Source organism: Athene cunicularia (genome assembly GCF_003259725.1).
Source record: "Athene cunicularia isolate RWA chromosome 14 unlocalized genomic scaffold, athCun1 chr14_part1, whole genome shotgun sequence".
In the NCBI taxonomy this organism is placed as follows: domain Eukaryota; kingdom Metazoa; phylum Chordata; class Aves; order Strigiformes; family Strigidae; genus Athene; species Athene cunicularia.
In genome coordinates this window covers 9,323,641-9,345,122 of record NW_020799118.1, presented here as the reverse complement: position 1 = coordinate 9,345,122, position 21,482 = coordinate 9,323,641, and the positions used below count along the sequence as shown (strand labels likewise).

The window sequence follows — 21,482 nt, the reverse complement described above, 5'->3', positions numbered from 1 at the left end:
CACGGAGGGGTCACAGGGTGGCACCAGCCCAGGGACTTGTGTGGGTCCATAACTCTGTCTTGTTCAGACAACACTTTGAAATTGCTTTTGGCTTTCAACGACAGTCCAGGAAAGGCTTGGGCTGGCTTGCTTTCTCAGTCAGATGTCTTCAGCCAGAAGAGCAAGAGGCATGGGAAATCTGATAAATTATTGTAATAGTGACATTTTAGAGAGGTTTCCCTGGTAGATCAGTTGGTTCTGAGGTATTTTGCTACTTAGCAATTTTTTGGATGGAGCTAACTCAGCACCTGAGGCATTTGAACTCTCCTCCTGCCTGGTGTTCCCTTTGGCACTGAAAACAATTGCCGAATCTGTGTATTTCTGGGCTGCAGCTGTCACAGGAAAGCAGCACACAACTAGCTGAGCATCTACAACTCTTACATCCCCCCTTGCTGCATGATTTTCTGATTTAAGAGATAGGTATTTTTAAAATGAGCAGAGCAATGAAGGGTAAGTTGCTATTATATAAGGCAGCAATGCAGACTGCTGGTATTGGGCCTGGTGAGTTGGGTGAAGCATGCAGCTCTGTCACGGTGTTCCTTGAAGTTTACTGTGTGGGATGTTGTTGATGTTGGACAGACATGGACCCTGAGTCTAGGCAAGAGAGGAAACACTGAAAGGAAGGTGATCAGGAGGAGATAACTAGCAGGGGTGGTTTTATTGAACAAGCTGAGGTCATCCCCTCCAAGAGTGGGGTCACCATTGACCCTGTCATCTTTGCTCCTCTGAAGTACTATCATCTTCTGGAAACCATTTGTGTATGCTCCTGCATATAGCTCAGCCTTTGCTTTCTTAACTAGACATTGCTTGACATTATGTGGAGCAGGGGGGATGCATGTTTAAGAGGCTGGTCTAAAGAAAATACTGTTCATGTCAGGAGAATGATTTGAAGCCCCAGCTGTGATTGAAACCCGTAGCTTAAGGTGCTGTTTGCCCACGTCAAGAAGAAATGGCTTGGGCATGAGTTGGGTCAGTGTCCACCAGAGCTGGAGTGTCTTCTGTCTGAGCCTGAGGATCTTATTGCAGAATGTTCCTCCACCTAAATGTGTCCTTATTCCTGGCTGGAGGAAGGTGTGATGTCTCCTGGTCCTGTTGCACACAGCAGTGCAGGCAGAGGAGGGGTTACTTCTGCGAGAGGACTTTGGAAGCCTGAGTCTAGGAAGTTGCAGACAATATAAAGAAATCCACCTGCATGCCTAAGATAAATTTGTTAACAAAAAACAAACTTCGGGGATCCCGATAAAACCTGTGGAGACCGACGCGTGCTTTGATACCCACTTCCCTGAGTCGGGCACTGCTTTGATCAGATATCGTTACATCAGAAGGCTTGAAGCACGGTTATTACTCCAGATTTTGCTGCCATGGCTTCCTCTTCCTCACCATTGCTGCTGCTCTGTTCCTGCCCTGTCCTTTGGATCCTCCCACCCTTCCTTGTGCCTGATCTGCTGTGTGGAAGTTGGAGATGTTTTCTTCCACAGCAGACCCTGATGCTTTCACCTTGCCTGACTCACATTGTTTGATCCCATGGTCCTGGGCTACCATGAAGCAACAGTTCTGCACCTTGGACTATTTTTGTGGTAGGAAGTTTGGTAGGTCCCAGACTTTGATTACAGCCACATATTTGAAGATGGGAGAGGATGACATGAAGAGCTAAAGTACAGAAATGTGCATGTGCCTGCAAAACTCTTGATTCTTGTTGCCAGTCCGTAACCCAATAACTGGCAGCAGCCTTTGCAGTTGGAGTAGGTGGGAGTGTCTGCCCTCAGGTGTGGTGTGAAGCTGAGTCACCTGGTCCTGTGGGAGCAGCGGGGTGAGGGTGCGGGGATCGGGACTCGTGGGGCAGAGCACCCGTGTCCTCACTGGCGTGGCTGGATGTGGGCTGCATTTGGTTCCTGCTGTGGTGCACTGAGATTGACTTGACTGGTTGTATATTTGCCGGGCCTGAGCTACAGTTGTTGGGGTCTCACATGAGGATGGGAGACCACGTGAAAGAGGGAAAAAAAACCCTTTATTTGTGGCTGCGGGTCCCAGCCCTGTGCCAAGCGAGCTGCGGCTGATGGGATTTGTAACAGCTTGGGAATTTGCTCTCCTCTCCTGGATGGGCACCCTGCTGCGTCCGATGAGGCTGCTTATTTAGCTCTTGGGTTTATATCTGAACACAGCCCCCCCGGGAAATGGACTTTGTCTTCCCTGGGGTGTGCTGGGGAAGTCTGGTGGCCATCCCCGTGGGCAGGGGCTGGTAGCAGACCTGTGCAGAGGAGCTGTGTTGCCCCATGCCAGCCTGCCCTGCTCCACTGGCATAGCCAGACCATTAAACATGTATAAGAAGGAGAAAGCACGTTCCCTTGCTTTGTATAAATAATTGCTGCACTGTGAGGAGTGTGTAGTGTAATTACTGCAGGGGAATAAACGAATGACGACAGTTTGTGAGAAAGGAAGACCTGCCCTTACCCCTCGACAGCCCGATGCAGTGGGGCGGCTGGGGGCTCCCACCCGCGTGGGTTTGGGGGAGCATGGGAGGAGGGGAAGAATTTAGTGGCTGACTCGGTGACTTGCAAGGAAGCTCTTTCTGCTGGGGCGCAGCTGGAATAGCAGGCTCTGACATTTGCTAGGCAGAGTTCAAACAAAGATCCCTGTATGGGCTTTATTTGCGAGGCAGCGCCAGGGACACTGGTGGATGTGTCCTGCCCCTGCCCTCCTCCGGTTCCTCTCGGCCTCCCCGTGCTTCGGGCAGTGCTTCTCCCAAGGAGGAATTTGGAGGCGAGGGACTTGTGTTTAAAGTGCTTTGTGTGAGACGTCAGCTCAGGGCTGTAAACAGTGAGTGGTTTTGCTCAGAGAAAGTACAAGCTGCCACTGGCAGCATTTTTCCATTAAGGCAAGGGCTGGAAACCTCCTGGCATGGAGGGCTGTGGTGCTGGGCAGCTGTAGCTGTAGGAGGAAAGTCTCTTTGTGGAGCACTTCCACTGTGGGGAAAGGGGAAAAAAAAACCCAACAACCAACCAAACAAAAAACGCAAAGCAAGGGAGCAGCATAGCAGTTTCTCTGAGCTGTTTAATTGTGCAATTTGTGTTCCACTCAGTGCTTGGGTGGGGTTTGCTGATGAAAGATGGACATGCACCTCTTTTCTTCCTGTGAGCATGGAGTGAGTTTTGGAGGTCTTGGGCATATGCAGTTGTCTGTATATTGGAGTTTTTGTGAATAACAGCTGCACCTGAGAGTACAGATCTGTTAATTGTCGTTTTGATATGTATTGCTGTCAATATAAACTAGCACATATCTCTGGTTTGCTTGTATATTTATTTGATGCCTTTAAAATCAGGGATCTCGGACCTGGTGACTCCTGAACTCCCCTGTCATACCCTGTCCTGCCCCGTCTCTCGTTCCTCCTGCGCCGAATCCAATAGACCCATCAAGTGCAATTCTCTCTTTCCTTCTTGCTTTCAGACCCGGACTGGGCTTCCCATAGCCTAGGGATTTTCATCTGCTTGAATTGTTCAGGAATCCATCGAAATATTCCCCAAGTCAGCAAAGTGAAGTCAGTCCGTCTGGATGACTGGGACGATGCTCAAGTGGAGGTACGTGCATCTGAGACCTGGAGTACCAGTGAGTTTGGGTTGCTGCGTTTTACCAGAAAAGCTGTAAACCCAAGTCCTTTCTGAAGATGCCACACAAACGTAATTTTAGAAAACGTGTCTAGATAATTCCTGAATGTTGGAATGAGGTCTGTGATGCTAACTGAAAAATGGAATAGCCGTTTCATGAAGAGGTTATGATGGTTTCCTCCACCCCTATAAAAATGTCAGTGAAATAGAGTTGTTTAAAAATTACTAATTTTAAATTAATTGTCTCCTCCTGTTTTTTATGTTACCTCTAGCCAAGACTAGGCAGTAGACTAGACCTCTAGTCCACCACCCCTGCCCAACCTACCTATTTCTGGCTTTGTTCCACTTAGGGTTGAACTTTTAAACTCACATGTTGAAGAACTGAACCTTCACTGTATAAATTCTCTCTATGCCACACACCTGTGTAGGTTTGGGTGATGTTGCTAAAGGCAAGCCTACCTTGGAAACCTTTCTGCTTTGACTATTGGTGTCTTTAAAGGCATGAAGAACACTACCAGTCATTGATCTTTATCTTGTAGGTTGTAGATTTGAGGCTTTTCTGAAAGCCACAGCTCATGGAATCATGTGTTTTATAAGAAAAATAAGCCTTTATGTTGCTTGGGTTTTCCCTTCCCTGATGTTTTTCAGACTATATTGAATATGTAAGCTTGAGAAGCTCAAAAACATGAAAATAATGAAAAAAAATTGCTTAGGGGAAAAAAAAAAGAAAAAGCTTAGCTGCTTGCTGCTTGTTATGCTTGTATGCTTGGCATTTGATACAAGACAAAAATGTATTTAGCATGGCTGCCTGGAAAAGAATTATTTTTTTACACTTATAAAGTGACTTTCATTAAATAAAATATTTGAATTAGGAAATGTGTGGTTTTGTTTGCAGAGTTCTCAACTAACCATTTGTGTACAAGATCAGAAGGAGAGGAGGGCTGTCAGGGCAGATAGAATTTTTATTTATATATTTAATACTTCAAGCTCCATTCTGAGATTGCTGGCATGGCTTAGCAAAAATAAAATTATCCTTTTGGAACAAGCAAAGAACATATTGTCGGAGACTGTTACCTTGCTGGAGCTGTCACATGTGGAGATTTAAAGTTAGTCAGGTTTTTGCCCTCTGGTTACCTAATTTCCGTGCTGGATTCCCTGGGAGCCGTCTCATTCCCATGCCTGCAAGTGGGAAATGCCAGCACGTGGTGCCTTCTGCTCCTGTGGGGATTGTGCACCTTGGGACTGGGACACGGACTTGTCCCCAGTGTCATATTAAGCTGGGGGAGCCCTGGCAATAATAATCAATATAAATTTCTGAGCCCTGGTTTGCAGGCACAATCTTTACAGCATCCCTTCTGTGCCCATTCCTGGGGAAACCTCTCAGTAAGTGAACAGAGGCCCCACCCCAATAATTTTATTACTCTGTAGAAGCAAGAGAGGACAAAGGAAAATACCATTATGATTTTTTAATCCTTTCTGTTTTTTCTTTTTTTACAGTTTATGGCCTCGAATGGAAACAATGTAGCAAAAGCAAAATATGAATCTAAAATGCCACCATTTTATTACAAGCCAACTTTTCTTGACTGTCAGTAAGTAAATACCTTTGCTGGTAAACAACATTTACTTGTTTGTGCAGCTGCAGCCTCTGTAATATTTTAGTTTTAGCATGATACATTTTTTTTTAGCCACAAAGGAGGTTTCATTTATAAAAGGCCCTGAAAATCTTTTTTTCTTCTGCATGCATATGGTAGAGTTTATACTACATGTGGGATCTTATTTAATAAGTACAGTTGAGATGATGCAGGGAAGTCAATAGTTTGTCTGTTCCCCAGACTCTTCTAAATTTCTAAGGCCACAAAAATGCCAATTTCTACCCATTGATTTCCTCTGCCTTTTCAAATGGCCCTTCTGCATCAAAACAGAACTTGCTTATCTGCTATATGAGATGCTAGGTTACAGGTTACTCATAGTGCAATAATACTGGGCTTTAGTGCCACGGTGGTGGGTTTTCTTTTTTTGCCTGAAAGACAAATGGTCTCCTCCTTGAAGGCAAGTGAAAAGGTATTTTCTGTCACATGAAGAGTAAACCTCCCTTGTAAGCTGGGGTAGACTTTGTAGACCAAGAGAGCTGAGCAAGAAGGTGAGCTGAAATTGGTTTTTAGGGTCCAGTCTTGCAGAATATCAAGGGGGTTTTGTATCTTTGTGAAACCAGTCTTTACAGAGGGTCTGGAGGGCATAATTTCCAGAGCCAGTTCTTTAGTATTAGCAAACCAGTGAGTACTGGTCCTTGAGAATCCCTCTCAATATTGCTGTTTTAGCTGGGCGTCACTAATTAAAGAGGGAGGTGTGGTTCGGCGGTGCGGCAGTGATGTGCGAGGCTCTGAGCAGCCAGATGATGTATTCGGGCATCATAAGAGGTGCCCACAACAGAAGTACTGGAAGGGTTCGTAGGGTTCCTTGTGTGAGATAGTAGCCTTTGGGTAGGAAAGCTCTGCTGTGTTCCCCAAATCTGAAATCATACTGAAGGTGGGCCAAAGTGTTCGTGAGTACCTGTGCTCATTCTCAAAGTGACTTTGTTTTTAATCTTCTTGTGATAGCTATTAAAAGACTTATTGTCTTCCTATATCATGCAAAATGCCTTTTATAGTAAAGACAAAAGAGGGCACCTGTTGTGCCTGTGAAATATCTTAGTGGTGCATCTGTTACCCCCTATTTGAAGATGCTCAAATACTAAATCTGGGAAGGCCCAGGTATGAGTGGTGCTGCCTGGCCTGACAATAAAAAAAAAAAAAAGCATCCATTTATGAAGTGCTCCCAGATCTTGGTTTTGATCTAAAATGGCTTCTGGCAGCAGCTTCCACAGTTCTGACAAGTACAGAAATGATTTGAGGATTGGCAAAGCCACTGTGTGTTGTGGAGGGGCACACTCTGAGTGTGTTGTGATTATCTTGCCAGGATTATTTTTCTCAGGAAAAAACTGCCTCAGCCTTTTGCCTTTCCTGTTGCTGGAACACCTCTGCCGTTGTGGGAGGGAGCCCAAGAGAAGCCACTGGGAAGGTGCCCTGAGCTGGCACAATCCCGCAGGTTCAGGGGAGGAGATGGCACAAATGCAGCTGAACGTGGCAGCACCATTGTTTATTTTTTTCCTTCATTTCAGGAAAACAGCTTCAGCAAAGTGAGGTGTTTTGTTTTGGGTTTTTAACCCTGTCTCTCCCCAGACAGAGGGAGGGAAGGACCTGTATATGTTTGAGCATGTTGGGAATTTGGGACCTTTCAGATTCTCTTTCCAACTGAACTGGTCTTCAAGCATCACTTCTGGGTCCTGACTTAGGGAAGGTGGAGAAGATGCTTCATGTGGGTTTTCCTGGGGACTCAGAAGAGCTTGTGTGGGTGAGGATCTGAAAGGTCAGGGCTGTGATTTAGTAATGACTCATTTTTGAAAAATAGCTCCTCAAACCTGGTGGCTGGAGGAGGTGGAGGGAACTTGCCTTGTGACAGTCAAGGATGAAACCTTCCTGCTCCTGCCTGTCCACACTCAGACAGCGGGATTGCTGTTCCTCCACCTAACACAGGCCAGGCTTCCTACTTCACACTCTGGGCACGGCATTAATCCATCATCTTCATGCACAAAATCTTGCCTCTCTCTCCCCTGACCAGCAGACCTGGCAGCCCAAGGACAGATGTGTCCTGTTACTGCAGAATTTGGTGGCCAGAGTTTTCTGATGGGTGTCTCAGCATCCCCGTGGGGTCTGTGGTGCCCCTTGTAGATGGCGCTAGCATTCTTCTCATCCCTGTCCATCCATTGCTGCTTGCATCTTTCTGTGTAAATAGATTGCACTTCCTAAGATGGTGCATCTACAAAGGGAAAATCACTGATAATTTCTCTCTTGCTTCTCCACAGAATTGGGTTGAAACAAAAAGTCTTTTGTCAGGGTGTTATTCATGTTTAGCTCCTCTGCCTTCTCCTTAGTGTCATTCTGAAACAATTAAGAAGGGTGCCCCAAGCTCCCCATGCTAGCCAGACAGCGGGGGAAGTTGTTGGCTCTGCCAGGAGCTGGGAGGTGGATGCCATCCTTGGTGAACAGACAACTTTGGTGAACTGTCGTGGTCCTAAGAGATCCAGTACCACATCTGTATCGCTGAGCTCCAAAAATTCCAGTCACCTGTGTTGTTTTGAGACTTGCATGTACTTGTGACATTAGGAATGGAGAAGCAAGATTTTTCACCTAGTTGTCATTGGAAGGAGAAATGCAATTGTAGGGATTTTGATTTTATTTACTCTTAAGAAGTCTTAGTTAAATTCAATTAGATGTTGCACTCCAGCCTTAGCTGCTGTTTTCTGCTTACAGGGCTGGGGGCTATTTGGGTTGTTGAGGAGCAGACTCCTGGTTCTCTTCTGCGCCCCATCCCTGCGCGAGGGGGCTCAGAGCTCAGGCGAGGGAGCCTGGCTGGAGGTGGGGCAGGTGCCTCTGCAGCTTGGGGCGTCCCGAGAGCTGGGTGCAAATCACACCCAACTCTCCTTGCAGACATCAGGCTGAGAGATAGTGAAAGTTCACCCTGTGGCTCAGGCAGCTTAGACACCACAAGCATTTTTGTTCTTTCTGCTGTCGGGCCTGCAGAAAAGTCTGTGGCTGGTTCTGTGCTCAGTTGATTTGGCTTCCTTTGGTAGTGCAGCTCGGGCTTTGCCACTATGATATTTTCCTTCCTCCATCCTGCGGTGCAGTTGCACTCTGGGGAGCTTTGCTGAGCGATGGCTGAGCTCCCGCCACGGCCCTGTCAAAGCTGCCTGTGAGCACACAGGGACTGTGCTGGTGCTGGGGCGGCTGCTCTATCCACAGCCCTTCCTGATGCCCAGTGGGGAGAGATGTTGCTGGGCTTATAGCCTGTGAGAAACGTCAGCAGGAGGGTTGAGGGGTTTTGCTGATGTTTCTTTTTGGTTATTTATTGATTGATTGATTAACTGATTGGGAAGATGAGGCAGGGCTAGTCTTCCTGCAAGTGTCTGGGAGACCAATTTCTGGCTCTTTTGTGTTCCCAGCTTGTGCCTGTTTTGCCCTGGGACAATTTTCAGCCTGAATGCCCTGATTTTTGAACTGAGCCTAGGGTTCATGTAAGGGTTCTCCAGCACTGCTGGGCCTCTGCAGTAGCAGCAGGGTGCTTTGGGATAGATGCAACCTCTTGCAGTAACAGATCTCCTTCTGACATTGCTGCAGTATAAGCAGCTGTGGGTACATTCCATGTTGGGAATGTTTCGAGGATGGTGTGCCAGGTTGTACTTTTCTTCCTCTAGTTAGATGTGCTCTGTGCCTTCCAACAGATGCATGATGAACAAGAGCAGGGGAGTGCTGCTTTTTAAAGGGGTATATATTTAGCTTTCTCCCCGCCTCGCTGCAGTCCAGTCACTGCAATAGTATGAGTTGTTCCCAGCTCACAGTCCTGGGTAGCATCGCGATGGATGACACCTCCATCCAGCACTGGCACCATGCCCTTGTGTGCCGACACACATTCTCCAGCATCAAGAGGTTTTGACGCTTCTGGTTACAACAACCTGCACGGGCCGGCTGCAGTGGCTGGGCAGGCTTTGTGGGAGCTGCCCCCAGACCCAGCACAGCAGGATGCTGATGTATGAGCTATAATAAGGACAGGCTGTTTGTTCATTTGAAACTTCTTAATTTTGTAATGCTACTTCTGGAATCCCTCTACTTTGATTACTTGAAGAATTGTGAAGTTTGGAGCAAGAGGGAAGGAGTGCTGCAGTGCCAGCTGGTCCTTGTTTCTTCTTGCCTACAATGTTGTGTTTGACTCCTTGGGAAATAAGTGGTGTTTGTCTGCTGCATCTGGCTTCTGCATCCTCCAGAAACCCCATTGTGGTTTCCTGGCTCTGTCAGACACTTGGCGAAGGTTAGAGAAGTTGGAGAGGTGCTCTGGAATTGCCCAGGGAAAATTTACCAGCTGTGCATAGGCAAAAAAACCCAAACCAAACCCCACCAAACAAAATCCCCTTCTGTCCTATCTTCTCATCTGTCTGTCAGCAACTTGGCCCATGCATCAGGAGCAGTGGGCAGAGTAGCCAACTTCTGTACCACTAGGGAGTTCCTGAGGCTGAAATAAATCCCAGACTCTGGGATGCTCCTACACCACCACAGCATTGGCCCGAAGAGCTTTGGATAAGGAACTTAAACCACAAAAACCATCTTTGGATGGTCATGAGTGGTCATGGCCCAGCTTTGTACACTGCGGCAGCAGACCGAGAGCTGTAAAACAGCCTTTTCTGGGGCAGATACACTTCAAGCACATGGTTGAGTTTTGAGTCACCAGTGAGCAACAGGGGTAGCATCGCTTTTGAGTAAAAGCAAGGGAAAAGGGCTTTGTTCATTCATATGCTTGGCTGAAAACTGATAGAAAAAGACAGAGACAAGCTTTTACTGGGCTTTTGCAGTACTGGAAGTACATCCATGTCCCTGCCCAATACTTCACGTCATTTTCTGTTGCCTTTTTGCTTGATTCAGGAACACAGAGCATCGTTCTGTGGAACTGCGTATGAGCTGCAGCGTACTGCTCCACTCCTCTCTGTGCTTGGATAAGTGGGAGCTACATCTGCTCCTTATGCAGAACACTTAAATATACTGACTGCCAGTACATTTGAGTACCTTGGTAGGGAAAATGGGGCAGAATGAAATGGCATGAGTTGTACTGGGTGGTTGACTTATCTGGAACGAGATGAGACATCAGTCGGAGAGAGGGTGCATCCCCGCGAGGCTCGCATCTTGAGGAGTCACCTATAAGAACAGTTATTAGCAGAAGTGTCTCAGTGTATTACAGTACGATTAAAATGTAGGGAGAAAAAATTGCCTAGTAAATCCCTGGATTATTTGTTCTTTATTGCTTAAAATTTGGCTCATTTGGTAGAGGAGCTACCAAGCCCGCCGTCTCAATCTGGCGTCTGAAGGTCTGTCTGGCCCCCTCCCATACATGGGGTATAATGATGGTCAGGGATGCAAACTTCTCACCTGGCCTCCTCTTCCTCTGCAACCTCCTTTTGCTGGTACTTTATAGATAAACTCCTTTAATGCTTAATATCCAGAGGGGTAAAGTTGAGTGTTTTGCTCAGGCTCATACTTATTAATAAGGGTCTTCAGCTTCTACATCCATGGCTTTCAAGAGTGCCTGATGTCTTGGGTGTAAAGCTTGAGGTGCTGCACTGTGGCCTCTTGGAGTGGCTGCTCATCAGTTCCTAAGTGATGAGCCTCCTGTGGTGGCTCAAACTGGGCACTTGGCTTCGGGAATTCTTTGCTTGAGCGTTGCCCTGTCGTCAGCCAAGTACCTGAGACCTGTCTGCTCCTTCAGTCCCAGCTGGCCACAAGGTCTTCTCTGCTTGTTGTGCATTTTCTCGTTGTAGTTAGCTCATAAGCCTGTTAATTCATATTGATGCCTTTAATTTCCAAAGGAAATAAGTACAAGGTTAAGATAGTACCGACACAGGCTGTTTCCTACATGTTTTTAATCTGTGTTCAGTCATTCTGAAAAACAGCGTTGTGGTGAACTGGACCATGCATGTAAAACAACCAAACAAAGAAGGAACCAGTTAGCATTTTAATTGAGTGTGTTATGGTTTTGCATACTCAAATTCTGCTTTAACTTCTTCAAATCCATAATGCAAGATTTTTCTGCCTTGATAATCAAAAACTCTGTCTTTCTGCTCTCCTCCAGGAGCTCACTGTTGGTCACTGGTCTTGGGGATGTGTGTGGATGGCACATCACTCTCTGGTCTCTGCAAGCCAAGGTGACACACAGAGTGCCTGGAAGAAGCCCCCCAGCTGTCTTATGCCTCCACAAAGCCATTTAAAAGCAAGTCCTCACAGCGAGGGCTTAGCAGATAGGAAAAGATGCAGAGGCAGAGCGTGAAGCTAGACAGGCTTTTAGTCTACGCTGCAGTGGCTCTCCTTGTAATCTGGGCAAAAATTTGGACTCGGATTTAAAATTTCATTAAAACAGTTGTTTGACGGAAACTTGGCATAGCTGCGTCCACAGAGCTGCCTGTGGAAAGCAGATTGTTTTTTTTCTGGAAAAACTTCTGACAAATTCCAGAAGCTACAAATTTGGGTTTTGGAAATGGTGTTCCTGGATGACATTAATTTCTTTTGTCTTTGTTGGACTCAATGGTGGCTCACAAAGATACAATCACAATGTGGTAGCGGATGGTGTTTGATGTCTTTTGGGCCACTTTCACCTCTGGCTGGGGCTTCTTCTCTGTCATATGTCTCCAAAAAGCCATCGTAGCAGCCATGCAGCATCTGTGGTGTGTGCTGCAGTGCGTCCTAGGAAAGCCAGCCCAGCTGGGAGTCTTGGGTAACAATAAATTGAAGAATATAGATTTGGCTGGCCAGCACTCCTCCGCAGAGCGCAGTGAAGCCATGCAGCCACAGTTTGATATTAAACTGCTTGAACAGCTTTTCCAGGGGTGTGTTTTGCTGCGAGTGAAAGGCTTTGAGTATATGGGACCAAGATAAAACTGCTCCACTGGCTTCTTCTGAAACCGTCCTTGCTGACCCTTTGATGGCAGAGAACACTTGTTTTCATGTGGGTGGTCAGGCAAGCAGCAAGTACCTAAAGTGAGATTTGGAGCTCTTCGTGTTGGCAGTGCTTTGTTGGCCTCTGGACCTGCCATCTCCCCAGTACAGACCAGTCCTGTTCCATTTGGGGGTCAAATTTTCTCTTATTCTGTTGGAAATTTTTTTTTTCTTTATGGTTTTTGATTTTTTTTTTTTTTTTTTGCTTTGCTCCCAGGTTTCTATCTTGATAATTACAAAGACCTTTCTGTTCTAATTGCCAAAAAATGACACATTCCCTGTAACTAGCAGCCTGCCAGACTTTAGGTGGGCTGTTAAAGCTTTTGGAGTTGATCCCAAAAGCTGTGCATCTCCACAGTTTGGGAATGATGCACTTATATTTTTCTAACAAACACGAATGGCGTTTTTGCTACATTATCCTATCAACAGCAGTGCAATAAAATACCATGAGACTGTTGCTACAGTCATTTCTGTTCAGAGAGGTGGGGTTTGGATGGAGGGTCTTATATTTGGCATGAGATGTCCACCTCAGGTTGTTTACAAACACATTCATCTCGCGAGAAACACATTTCAACTAAAACACAGCAACAGATGTTTAAAAGGCCCCTGGAGGCATACTTAAAATGAAATGGAGATCAGGTCTGAAGTTCACTGAGAACGGTGAAGACTGTATGGCTTGAGGGACCTCTGGGTGGTCCCTGCCCTCCAATTGCTCCCGTATCCCATAGACACCAGGACAAATTCCTGCTCCTGTTTAAATTCATCCGAGCTGTGCCAGTGAAATTAGGGTTTAATGCCAGACTCAAAATATGCTTTTTAAGGTAGGATTGCCTCCAGTCTGTGAGAGTGCATGTGGTCAAGTCCTGTTCAACTTCTTTGTCCCACTGAAGGGAGATGCTGTACTCCTCACTGTCCTTGTTGGGTTTTTGTTTCAGTTTCTTTTGCTGGAGTTGTTCTGCTTTCCTTAAATAACCACTGGAGCAGAAGTTGCAGCTACTGGCCTTGCACTGAGTTGTCCTAACTATAGGCTGCTCTTGGTGTATCTTGTTTTTTTTGGCAATTATTGCTGAAAGAGCCTGGGTTTGTGATGATGAGGAAAGGAGAAGAACATGTGAGCTGTCAGAAAGTGCTTGCTGTGAGCTGGGAAAGTGACACAGCTGGTGTCCTGTCTGCTGGGGGAGTTGCCATTGGAGCCACTAACGTTCTGGCCCAAATGCTGGGAGAGGTTATCGAGCACATTTTGCAGCTTCTCAGGATACACCTTTGGGTGAGGAGCCTCACAGCTGCCCGGTTTATGCTTTCTTGCATAAAAGCTGGGGACGTATTGAACCACTGCTGTTGACAGCATCATGGGAAATAAGTCAGTGCAGAGCAGTGTTCCCTGAGGCCTGAGACCAGCAGAGTGTATCTCTTGTACTGTCTGCATTATACAGCAGAAGTGTTTTCCCACTGCTGCACATGAACCTTAATTTATACTGTATTTAAACATTTGTACTGGAAGGCTGACTTTCAGAGACTCAGAACAGCTGCAGCTCCTGCTGAATCCACTGAAGTCAGCTGGAGCTGAGGGTGGTGTGAATTTTCTTCCTTCTAGCTAAATCCCTAATCGTCTTGTTGAAAAGGTCCAAGTTTGGCTACGGTGATAACAAGCTCTCTGCAGCAGCTGGGATGGAAAAATTGCAAGAAGGGTAACAAATTTAAATATTTGTGTTGATTTTATGTTTAAATTTTGGTGGTTTTGTTGATGAGCGGCAGAAATATAGAAACAGGCAATTAAGTGCTACCTTTTGGGTCATGAGTCTTCTGCATTTGCAGGCTACCATGATGTGGATATCAAATCCAGAGAGAGTATTCCTGCTCTCAACCCAGAAGAGCCCCTTTGTACCCTTCTACAAAATGCATCTGAACCTTCTGAGATGAACTGAAGATGGGTTGTACCCAAAACCGGAGCGTAGCACAGGGTGACAGCAGAAGGGAGATGGGTGTTCATCTTCAGAGTTCACAGTCAAACTTGCAGATGTGTGTGTAACAACTAAAGATCAGTCATGAAAACAGGAACAGAAGGGGGAAAGGCAGAGTTGGTGCATTATTTCTGTTACAGCAGAAGCTCACAGTTGAGTTTTGGATGCAGGGAAGCTATGGTGCTCCTTGAGCCTTGAGGGAGAAGGCTGGTGCCCCAACCAAGGAGATGAAACAATGGTTGGGACAAAATACATGCAATTATTTCCTCCTTTACAACCAGGAAGCTGATCACAGCCACAGGTTTTGTTGAATAACGTCTTGCAGATTTGGTGAATGTGTTTGCTGTACCTGCAGATGAATTTTCATAAGCAATTTTAGTACACTTATCATCTTTGAGCATTTCTGGAATGTGTCTGCTCAAAAGATAGCATTAAATTTCCATAGTTAGCAAAAAAAAAGAAAAGGTAATGAAGCGTATCAACAGTTTTCATTGGTGGAGAAGTTGATGTGTTGAAGTGTGATGGGTTTTACAGAGCACGCCCAGTGCTGGGGGATCTTTTACTGTCATCAGTGTAGGCCACTTCGAAATGTCTGCTGTGAATCTGGGATGACACATGCCTTTATTTCTGCCTGTGATTTCTGCCTGCTTGGGCTATTTAAGGTTCTAGGGCAATTAAGAACTAAGTGCAGTTAAAAATGGTTTGAAGTAATTTCTAGCATATTCTAGATCTAAATTACTTCATTAATTCCAGCATTCATGCTAAAATAAAACAGAAAAAAAAGTATGTATCATCTTTGGGTAACTTTTCCTTTTTTGGAACTTAAGGTCTTGGTGTATAGATCGTTGGTATCATTTTCAACATGAAAGGTAAAGGACTTTGCAATAGACACGTTTCCTGCCATGCAGCCTGGATTTCTGTCTTAGACTTGGCAATGCAGACTGTGAGTTTGGAAGAGCTCTGCCAGGTGGGTTCTCACTACCCTCCGCTGTTTGGATCCTGCGTCCCACAGGGCTCAGCCCTCGCGTCCTCACCCAGCCATGTTCTTCCGGTCTTTCTGAGGCTTTTTCACTTTTCACACTCTAGTTCCTTCCAAGAGGTTAGATAGGGCCTGGGATATGACTGTCCTACATCCCTTTCATTTTGAAGAGGTCGCCTCTCACTTGAATTCCTGTTGCTCTTAGTTTGGGAGACGCATGACACCCTGCAGCAAGCTCCACGTTCTCTGAGTCACAGATGTCACCCATCCTTGAGCTGAGCTTCCCCTCCTTGTTATAAGTATAATTTTAACCTGATACATCACCATTTTTTTGAATAGCTGTCCATGCGTGACAAGGAGACAATATCTCTGCAGCTTCGACTGCCGAAAGGCCATCATGTACATGCATCACACAGGACATACCCGATTTCTGTTTCCATATCGGTAGCTTCAGGGCAAAGATTTTTCTTTTGTATGCAGTTTGTTGTGTTTTTTTTCATTTACTGATCCCATTTACTGAAGAATGTAGTCTGAGGAAATTAGTTTTAAAATCGTTCATATACTTGAGGGAATTTTGTACAGAGGCTGGTTAGGTGGGTGGCAAAAGGTTATTCTGCTAAATCTGTAAATTTTATTAAATAAGTTTCCAATAAAATTGGATGTGCAAAGAAACGATTTATTGCTGTCCAACAGTAAACAGAAGAAACACTTGACTCCAGACTGTACAATGCAATTTTTGGAAAACTTTTAAATCGCACTTGGATTTTGGTTGAGGAATTAATGATTCTGGTTTCTTCCTTAGTGTATCTTGGAACATGTTTCCTTTTCTCTCTATTTTTCTTTTCCAGACTGCTGCGGGAACAGTGGATCAGAGCCAAATACGAACGAAAAGAGTTCATTCACAGCGAGAAGCAGGAGCCTTATTCTGCAGGTAGTGAAAGACACTTTTGGCAGATAATTTTTTTTTTATGTCCAGGACCTTCTGAGTTTTTGTCTCTGTTTATATCTTCTTTTATATTGATTATTGCTCATATGTCACTAAGTAGGAGGAGAAAGTGTAGTCTTTTGGGAAAGATCCCTCTTGGCATTCCCTGTATTTGATTCGGAATCTTGGGAGTCTTAATACCTGATGGAAATAAAAGAGTTATCAAGAGTCTTGTGACTTCCATGGGTTGTTCACCAACAGCAAGTCAGATATAATACCAGCGAGTTCGTTTCTGGTAGCGCGAGGCATGAAGCTGGGTTGAAACGGTGCTAAAGGTGCTTGTCTCAAGGTGACTTTTGTTTTGGAGGATGAAGTAGAATTATTAACATGATTTAGTTAATAATAGATGTGTCAGGTCCCCCACTCTTTCCAAATCTCTGTAACTGTCTTTCCACAATACTTCAAGTGGCATCAGTGGGACCTGGTCTCCTTGTAGTATAATAAAACGCAGTGTGTTGCAGTTGCAGAGACCCAGAGCTCGTTTCAGCACTCCCAGCATGATGGGCAGAGCAAAGGGGTGTTTTGGTAGAGCGGTGGGTCAGATGGTTTTCTTGCAGAAGGACAGGATTTGAAAAGGAGATGCAGGGCTCAACTGTGTTCATTGTGTGGCTGTGCCAGCGTAAGGACCAGCAAGAACGTGCATGAAATTAGCTGGGTGTTTCTTTGCTATATGTAAGTGGCGTTTAATTTATTCTGCATATTAAGTAGTTGACACCAGCTATGTGCTTGCATGACTCTGGGATAATTTTATTAGCAAAGACCATGTTACAGATGAAAGGTTAAAATATTCATGCTGCTTTTCAAGAATAGTAATAAGCAGGTAGCTCCAGCAGTTTGTTGTTATTAAAACCACAATTAAAATCTTATCTCATATATTCTCAATTTATGTTTAGACCTTTCTGCTCTGCCATACTGTATACATGAGGCATGCTCGTGGTGTGTGTGGGGTATCCATACTCATATATAGTACATTGTGCACATTTTTATTTTAGATTTTCAAAGCAGTCTGCTGGAGTTGGACATGTTCTATCTGCTAATGTGTGTATAGCATTCACTCAGGAATAGTGTTTCCAATTTATACCATGCAACTTCTGTACACAAAAGCTTGGATTCAGCTAGGTACTTCAGGGAAATGCATAATTTTAAGCACATGATTAGTCCTTTCGACTCCAGGAAGAGCGTGTACCTGGTTAAAGTGAAGTAGGTGCTTCAGTGCTGTGTGGGAAGAAGGGGCAGTGTGTTCTGAGCTCTCTGAAAAATATTACAGGAAGAGTTCAAATGGGAGTTTATTTTAGCAGTGTATTTTGTAGGTGTTCTTGAGTAATGTGACTGCATAATACTTAATTGCATGGTGAAGTGAAAGGGTTTTCTCCCTTCTCTTTGAAGTTCAAAACCCATTAAATGCAGAGTCGAAGAGAATGGGGTAAGCCATTTCATATGATCAGTGCTTTTGGGAGGAGGAGGGGGAGGGAAGGGAAGGCAGACTGGTGGACATCTTGCAGGTTGTATATGAGTGCTTTTAGGTTGTATATTGTCTTTGAGAATTTTACAATCATGAAAATCCATCACAGGAGCCATGAAAATGACCTGTGCAACTGGGATGTCATTTGTTGATTTTTCTGGACAGTAAATTCTAAGGGGAGCCTTGGCCAGGTGGTTCCTCCTTAGCGTGACCGTGTTGGTGTTACACCAGAGCAAAGCTGGGAGGGACACACCAAACATGCAGTGCCAACTTTTCCCTCCTGCTGAACCCCGGGTGTGGTTGCATGCCCGTACTTCTCCCCATGCCAAATGGTGCTCCTTCTTTTGGACTGTGTGATGTAACTCAGTTGATGATGGTGTTTTCAGCTCTTGGGCTGTTACGCTGCAGTTGGTTGTTTCCCAGGGTTGTGGCTTGAGAAGGGAACCCAGGGAAAATGCTGTGTCCTGTAGGAAAGCAGTATGCTGGAGATCATAGAATCATTTCAGTTGGAAAAGATCCTTAAGATCATCGAGTCCAACTGTTAACCTAACATTAAGTCCACTACTAAACGATGTCCTCAACAGAGATGTTCTCATGTGCATTGGGACAGTTGGGTGAAATGGGGGTGTTTCATCATTGTGTCATACATGGTGCTGGACCACCAGTTTGCCCAGCTGATACAGACCATGCCATCAAAGGTGGTCTGGGCCAGGCCATCCCTGAGCCCTCCCAGACAGGCTGGAGCTTGGTGCTTGCAGAAAAAGCTCAGCCACGCCACACGTCCCAGCTCTGCCCTTCTGGCTAATTGCAGGGGTCGATACAACTTAGTGGCCACACCAGTGGTTTGGAGGATGCACCCTGTGTGGGGTGGGCCTCCTGTGCCTCATTGCGCTGGGCTCAGCACAGCTGGGAACTGCAGAGGATCTGGGCCATCGCTTTCCGCTAATGCCCTCTTGAACTGCCTGTGAATGCACTGAGGTGGGACTGACACAAGGACACCCTCCTGCATACCCCACATCCAGTCTGTGTCTCACTTGAATGTATGTATATCTCTTTTTCTTTTGAATGCTGTCTTAGACCATTTTTTCTCACCATTCTGAATTCCCTGGAGGGGTGTTAGATTTCCAGTTTGTAAGCATGAAACATTTTGTTGTTAATAGAGACATCGTTATCCATTTTCTCATGTTTGTTGAAAGATTTAATTCCATTTTCCAATCCCAGGAGCAATTCTGCATTTTGATATTTGTTCAATAATCACATAAAAAATAACAAAATGCTATCTTTGACTAGTTTTGAGCAACATCCTTTTCCAAGCAGCCTGATGAAACCCTGGTCAGAAATTCAGTGTCTTTCAGAAAATCCTTTGGGGAGAGACTGTCTGGAGCCTGCAGATGCCAAGCAGAAGCTATCACAGCCAAACTGACAGACTTAGGGGAAATGAGTCTCGGGACAGGAGTGTCAGATGTGCAGGTCAGAGCTGAGATAGGCAGGCAGGGAAGCCTGGCAGGAGGATGTGGCAAACTCTTCAGCTGCTGGTGAAGAGTATAAATAAGAGACAGTGTGGGATGCAAAGGCAACAGCTGCCCCAAAAGGTCTTACACAGCCCCTGAACCGATGGGAAACATCTGCCTTGTGAGATAGAGCAAGGTAGCAGAACCAGAATTGGGAAGCAATGACACTTTGCACATGCAGAAATCCCTGGGCAGCACTGAATGTTGAGGGCAGCTCTCGAGCCTCTCCCTGGAGAGGAGCCATGGCTGTAGATCCGTGGGTCTTGGTTCAGTCCCTGCATCAGATGTCCCCTCTCAGTGATGGGCTGTTACACGTGTAGTCACAGTTACTTACCCTCAGTAGAAGATTGCAGTGGAAATTCCTGTAAGGGAATTTTTAGAGTTTCTTGCTTCCTCAGGAAGTCATGGAGCACAAGCCTGTGTGCTGTTCACAGCTTTCAGCTCCTCTGCCCTCGGTTAGTTTTTCAAACTCTGATGGTTTCATTCCTCCAAAAGAGCTGTTGTTAATGAGTGTATTAGCACCATTGATTTTAGTGTGAGGAGTCAGTTTGAGTTCAGATAGTGCAGGGAGATTAGTAAAACAGTGATTAAATGTTTCGGTGGTCCACTATTGATTCTTAGATACACCCTTTTATACATTTGAGCTCTTAATTCAGCTATAGTATGAAAGCTAAATAATTTGTTTTCCCTAGCCAGACTTTATGAAGCAAAACATTATTTACACCCCGGCAATCTTGATTAACACCGTGGTCTGTGTCCCTTCTGCTAGTGATAACGTTTGTGGCACAACAGTACAGAATAATACCAGTTTTAAGACCCTCACATTAATTTGTTTCAGGTTGGCTTTATCCATTCTGATAAATGAACTGGCTAAATTACCGTCAGTCTCTGGCTAATTATCCCTTTTAACAGTGTTTAATGGGGCATGGGTGCTGAATTCTTCTAGAAATGGATAATGGTGGTAATTGCTGTCAAAGTCCAGATCTGGATCTCAAGGCAATTGAAAGGTTTGATAATCTTTAAAATATTTTGATCAATTTTAAAAAGCTTGGACTGCACATTTTTCCCTGCTGTTGAAAGGCAGCAGTTACAGCAATGCTTCCCAAAAGTCTTGCTGCAAATCAAATAAATCAAATAGATTTGTTTTAACTAACGAAGGCATGGAGGAAGCAAAAGGGAACAGTGTTTGCAGGGCTGGAGGACTATAATATTATAAACTGGTCAAGGTGCAGCTGCTCTAATCCATTTCAGGCCACAGATGAGAGAATGGGATGTGCATGTGGCCAAGGGAAGGCAAAATGGCTTTGGCTCCTGGCGGACCCGTCTTGTTACTGCCCAGATGCCAGGAGGAATTGGTGTCCTGGGATGAGCTGAAGCCCAGCCTGGGAGGAGAGGTGGACAGGGATAACACATCTTTGGTTCTTTGCTTTAACATTAGCAAATGAAGTGGGAGAGCTCTTTAACACCAGGCATTTAATCTCTTAATGTTTGTCAAGGAAAAATGGCTTAACTTCACTGTGTTAGGACCGTGAAAGCACCTATCCGTGGGATGGATGTGGCTGGTGCAGTGGGAGAGGGCTGATGGGTATCTCCAGCAACAGACAGAGATGCGGGGCTGTGCAAAGCAGTTGTCAACCTTTCCTTGAAAGCATTGCCTGAGATAGTGCAGCAGTGATTTATATGCTCTTAGATCAGGGTGTAGGTGTTTCCCAGTGTGATGTGCTTTCCAGCGAGGCACAGGGTAGGCTGGGCACAAACAACAGCGAGTGCAGCTTTCTGCAACTTTTCTGCAAATGCTGCTTTCCTGTGTTTCTTATGAATAGGCCAGTAAATCCTATTGCTGTTAATTTATCAGATGGTAGAAGAGCAGTCAGGAACAGGAGAACATTCGCAGTAGGGTACAGCTGATAAAAAGTGCTGCTCCCAGCTCTGCATGCCAGGACGATTCCCTTGCAGCAGGACTGGGGAACAGTGGTTTTCCCTTGCTCACAGCAGATGCTGTTGCATATCTTTCATGTTGAGACATTTGGTTCCTAAAAGCATTCAGGATGAGAATGCATCACTTGCAAGGCAGAAGAATAATAAATGCCAACAAGCATCACAGCTTTCATTCTTTAGTCATGGGAGGTTAGAGCTCCTCAGCTGATGTAAGTTGTCATGGGTCCCATAAAAAAGGTGGAGAAATTCAGATTTACACCAGCTAAAGATTTAAACCCTGTCCTTCAGGGTGGAAGTTGGAGGAGTCTTTGATTATTGGATTGGCAGTTATAGAGTTGTGTGGGGTGGCCCGTTGGACTGCAGAGTGAGGTAATAAGGTGACACTGCAACCTTAGATGGCCTGAGAGCTTCCACTGGAGCAATGAGGAAGCTCGA

General features: G+C 45.3%; 1 protein-coding gene across 1 annotated transcript in view; it reads left to right on the top strand.

Annotated features, from left to right (window-relative positions):
• Window positions 1–21,482, top strand: part of ADAP1 (ArfGAP with dual PH domains 1) — a 57,142-nt gene that overhangs the window by 2,911 nt on the left and 32,749 nt on the right. The window contains exons 2-4 of the mRNA XM_026859107.1: window positions 3,484–3,614; window positions 5,139–5,230; window positions 16,000–16,082. Coding sequence (XP_026714908.1) covers window positions 5,142–5,230; window positions 16,000–16,082 — 172 coding nt within the window. The 5' untranslated portion in view covers window positions 3,484–3,614; window positions 5,139–5,141. The remainder of the gene's footprint in view (window positions 1–3,483; window positions 3,615–5,138; window positions 5,231–15,999; window positions 16,083–21,482) is intronic.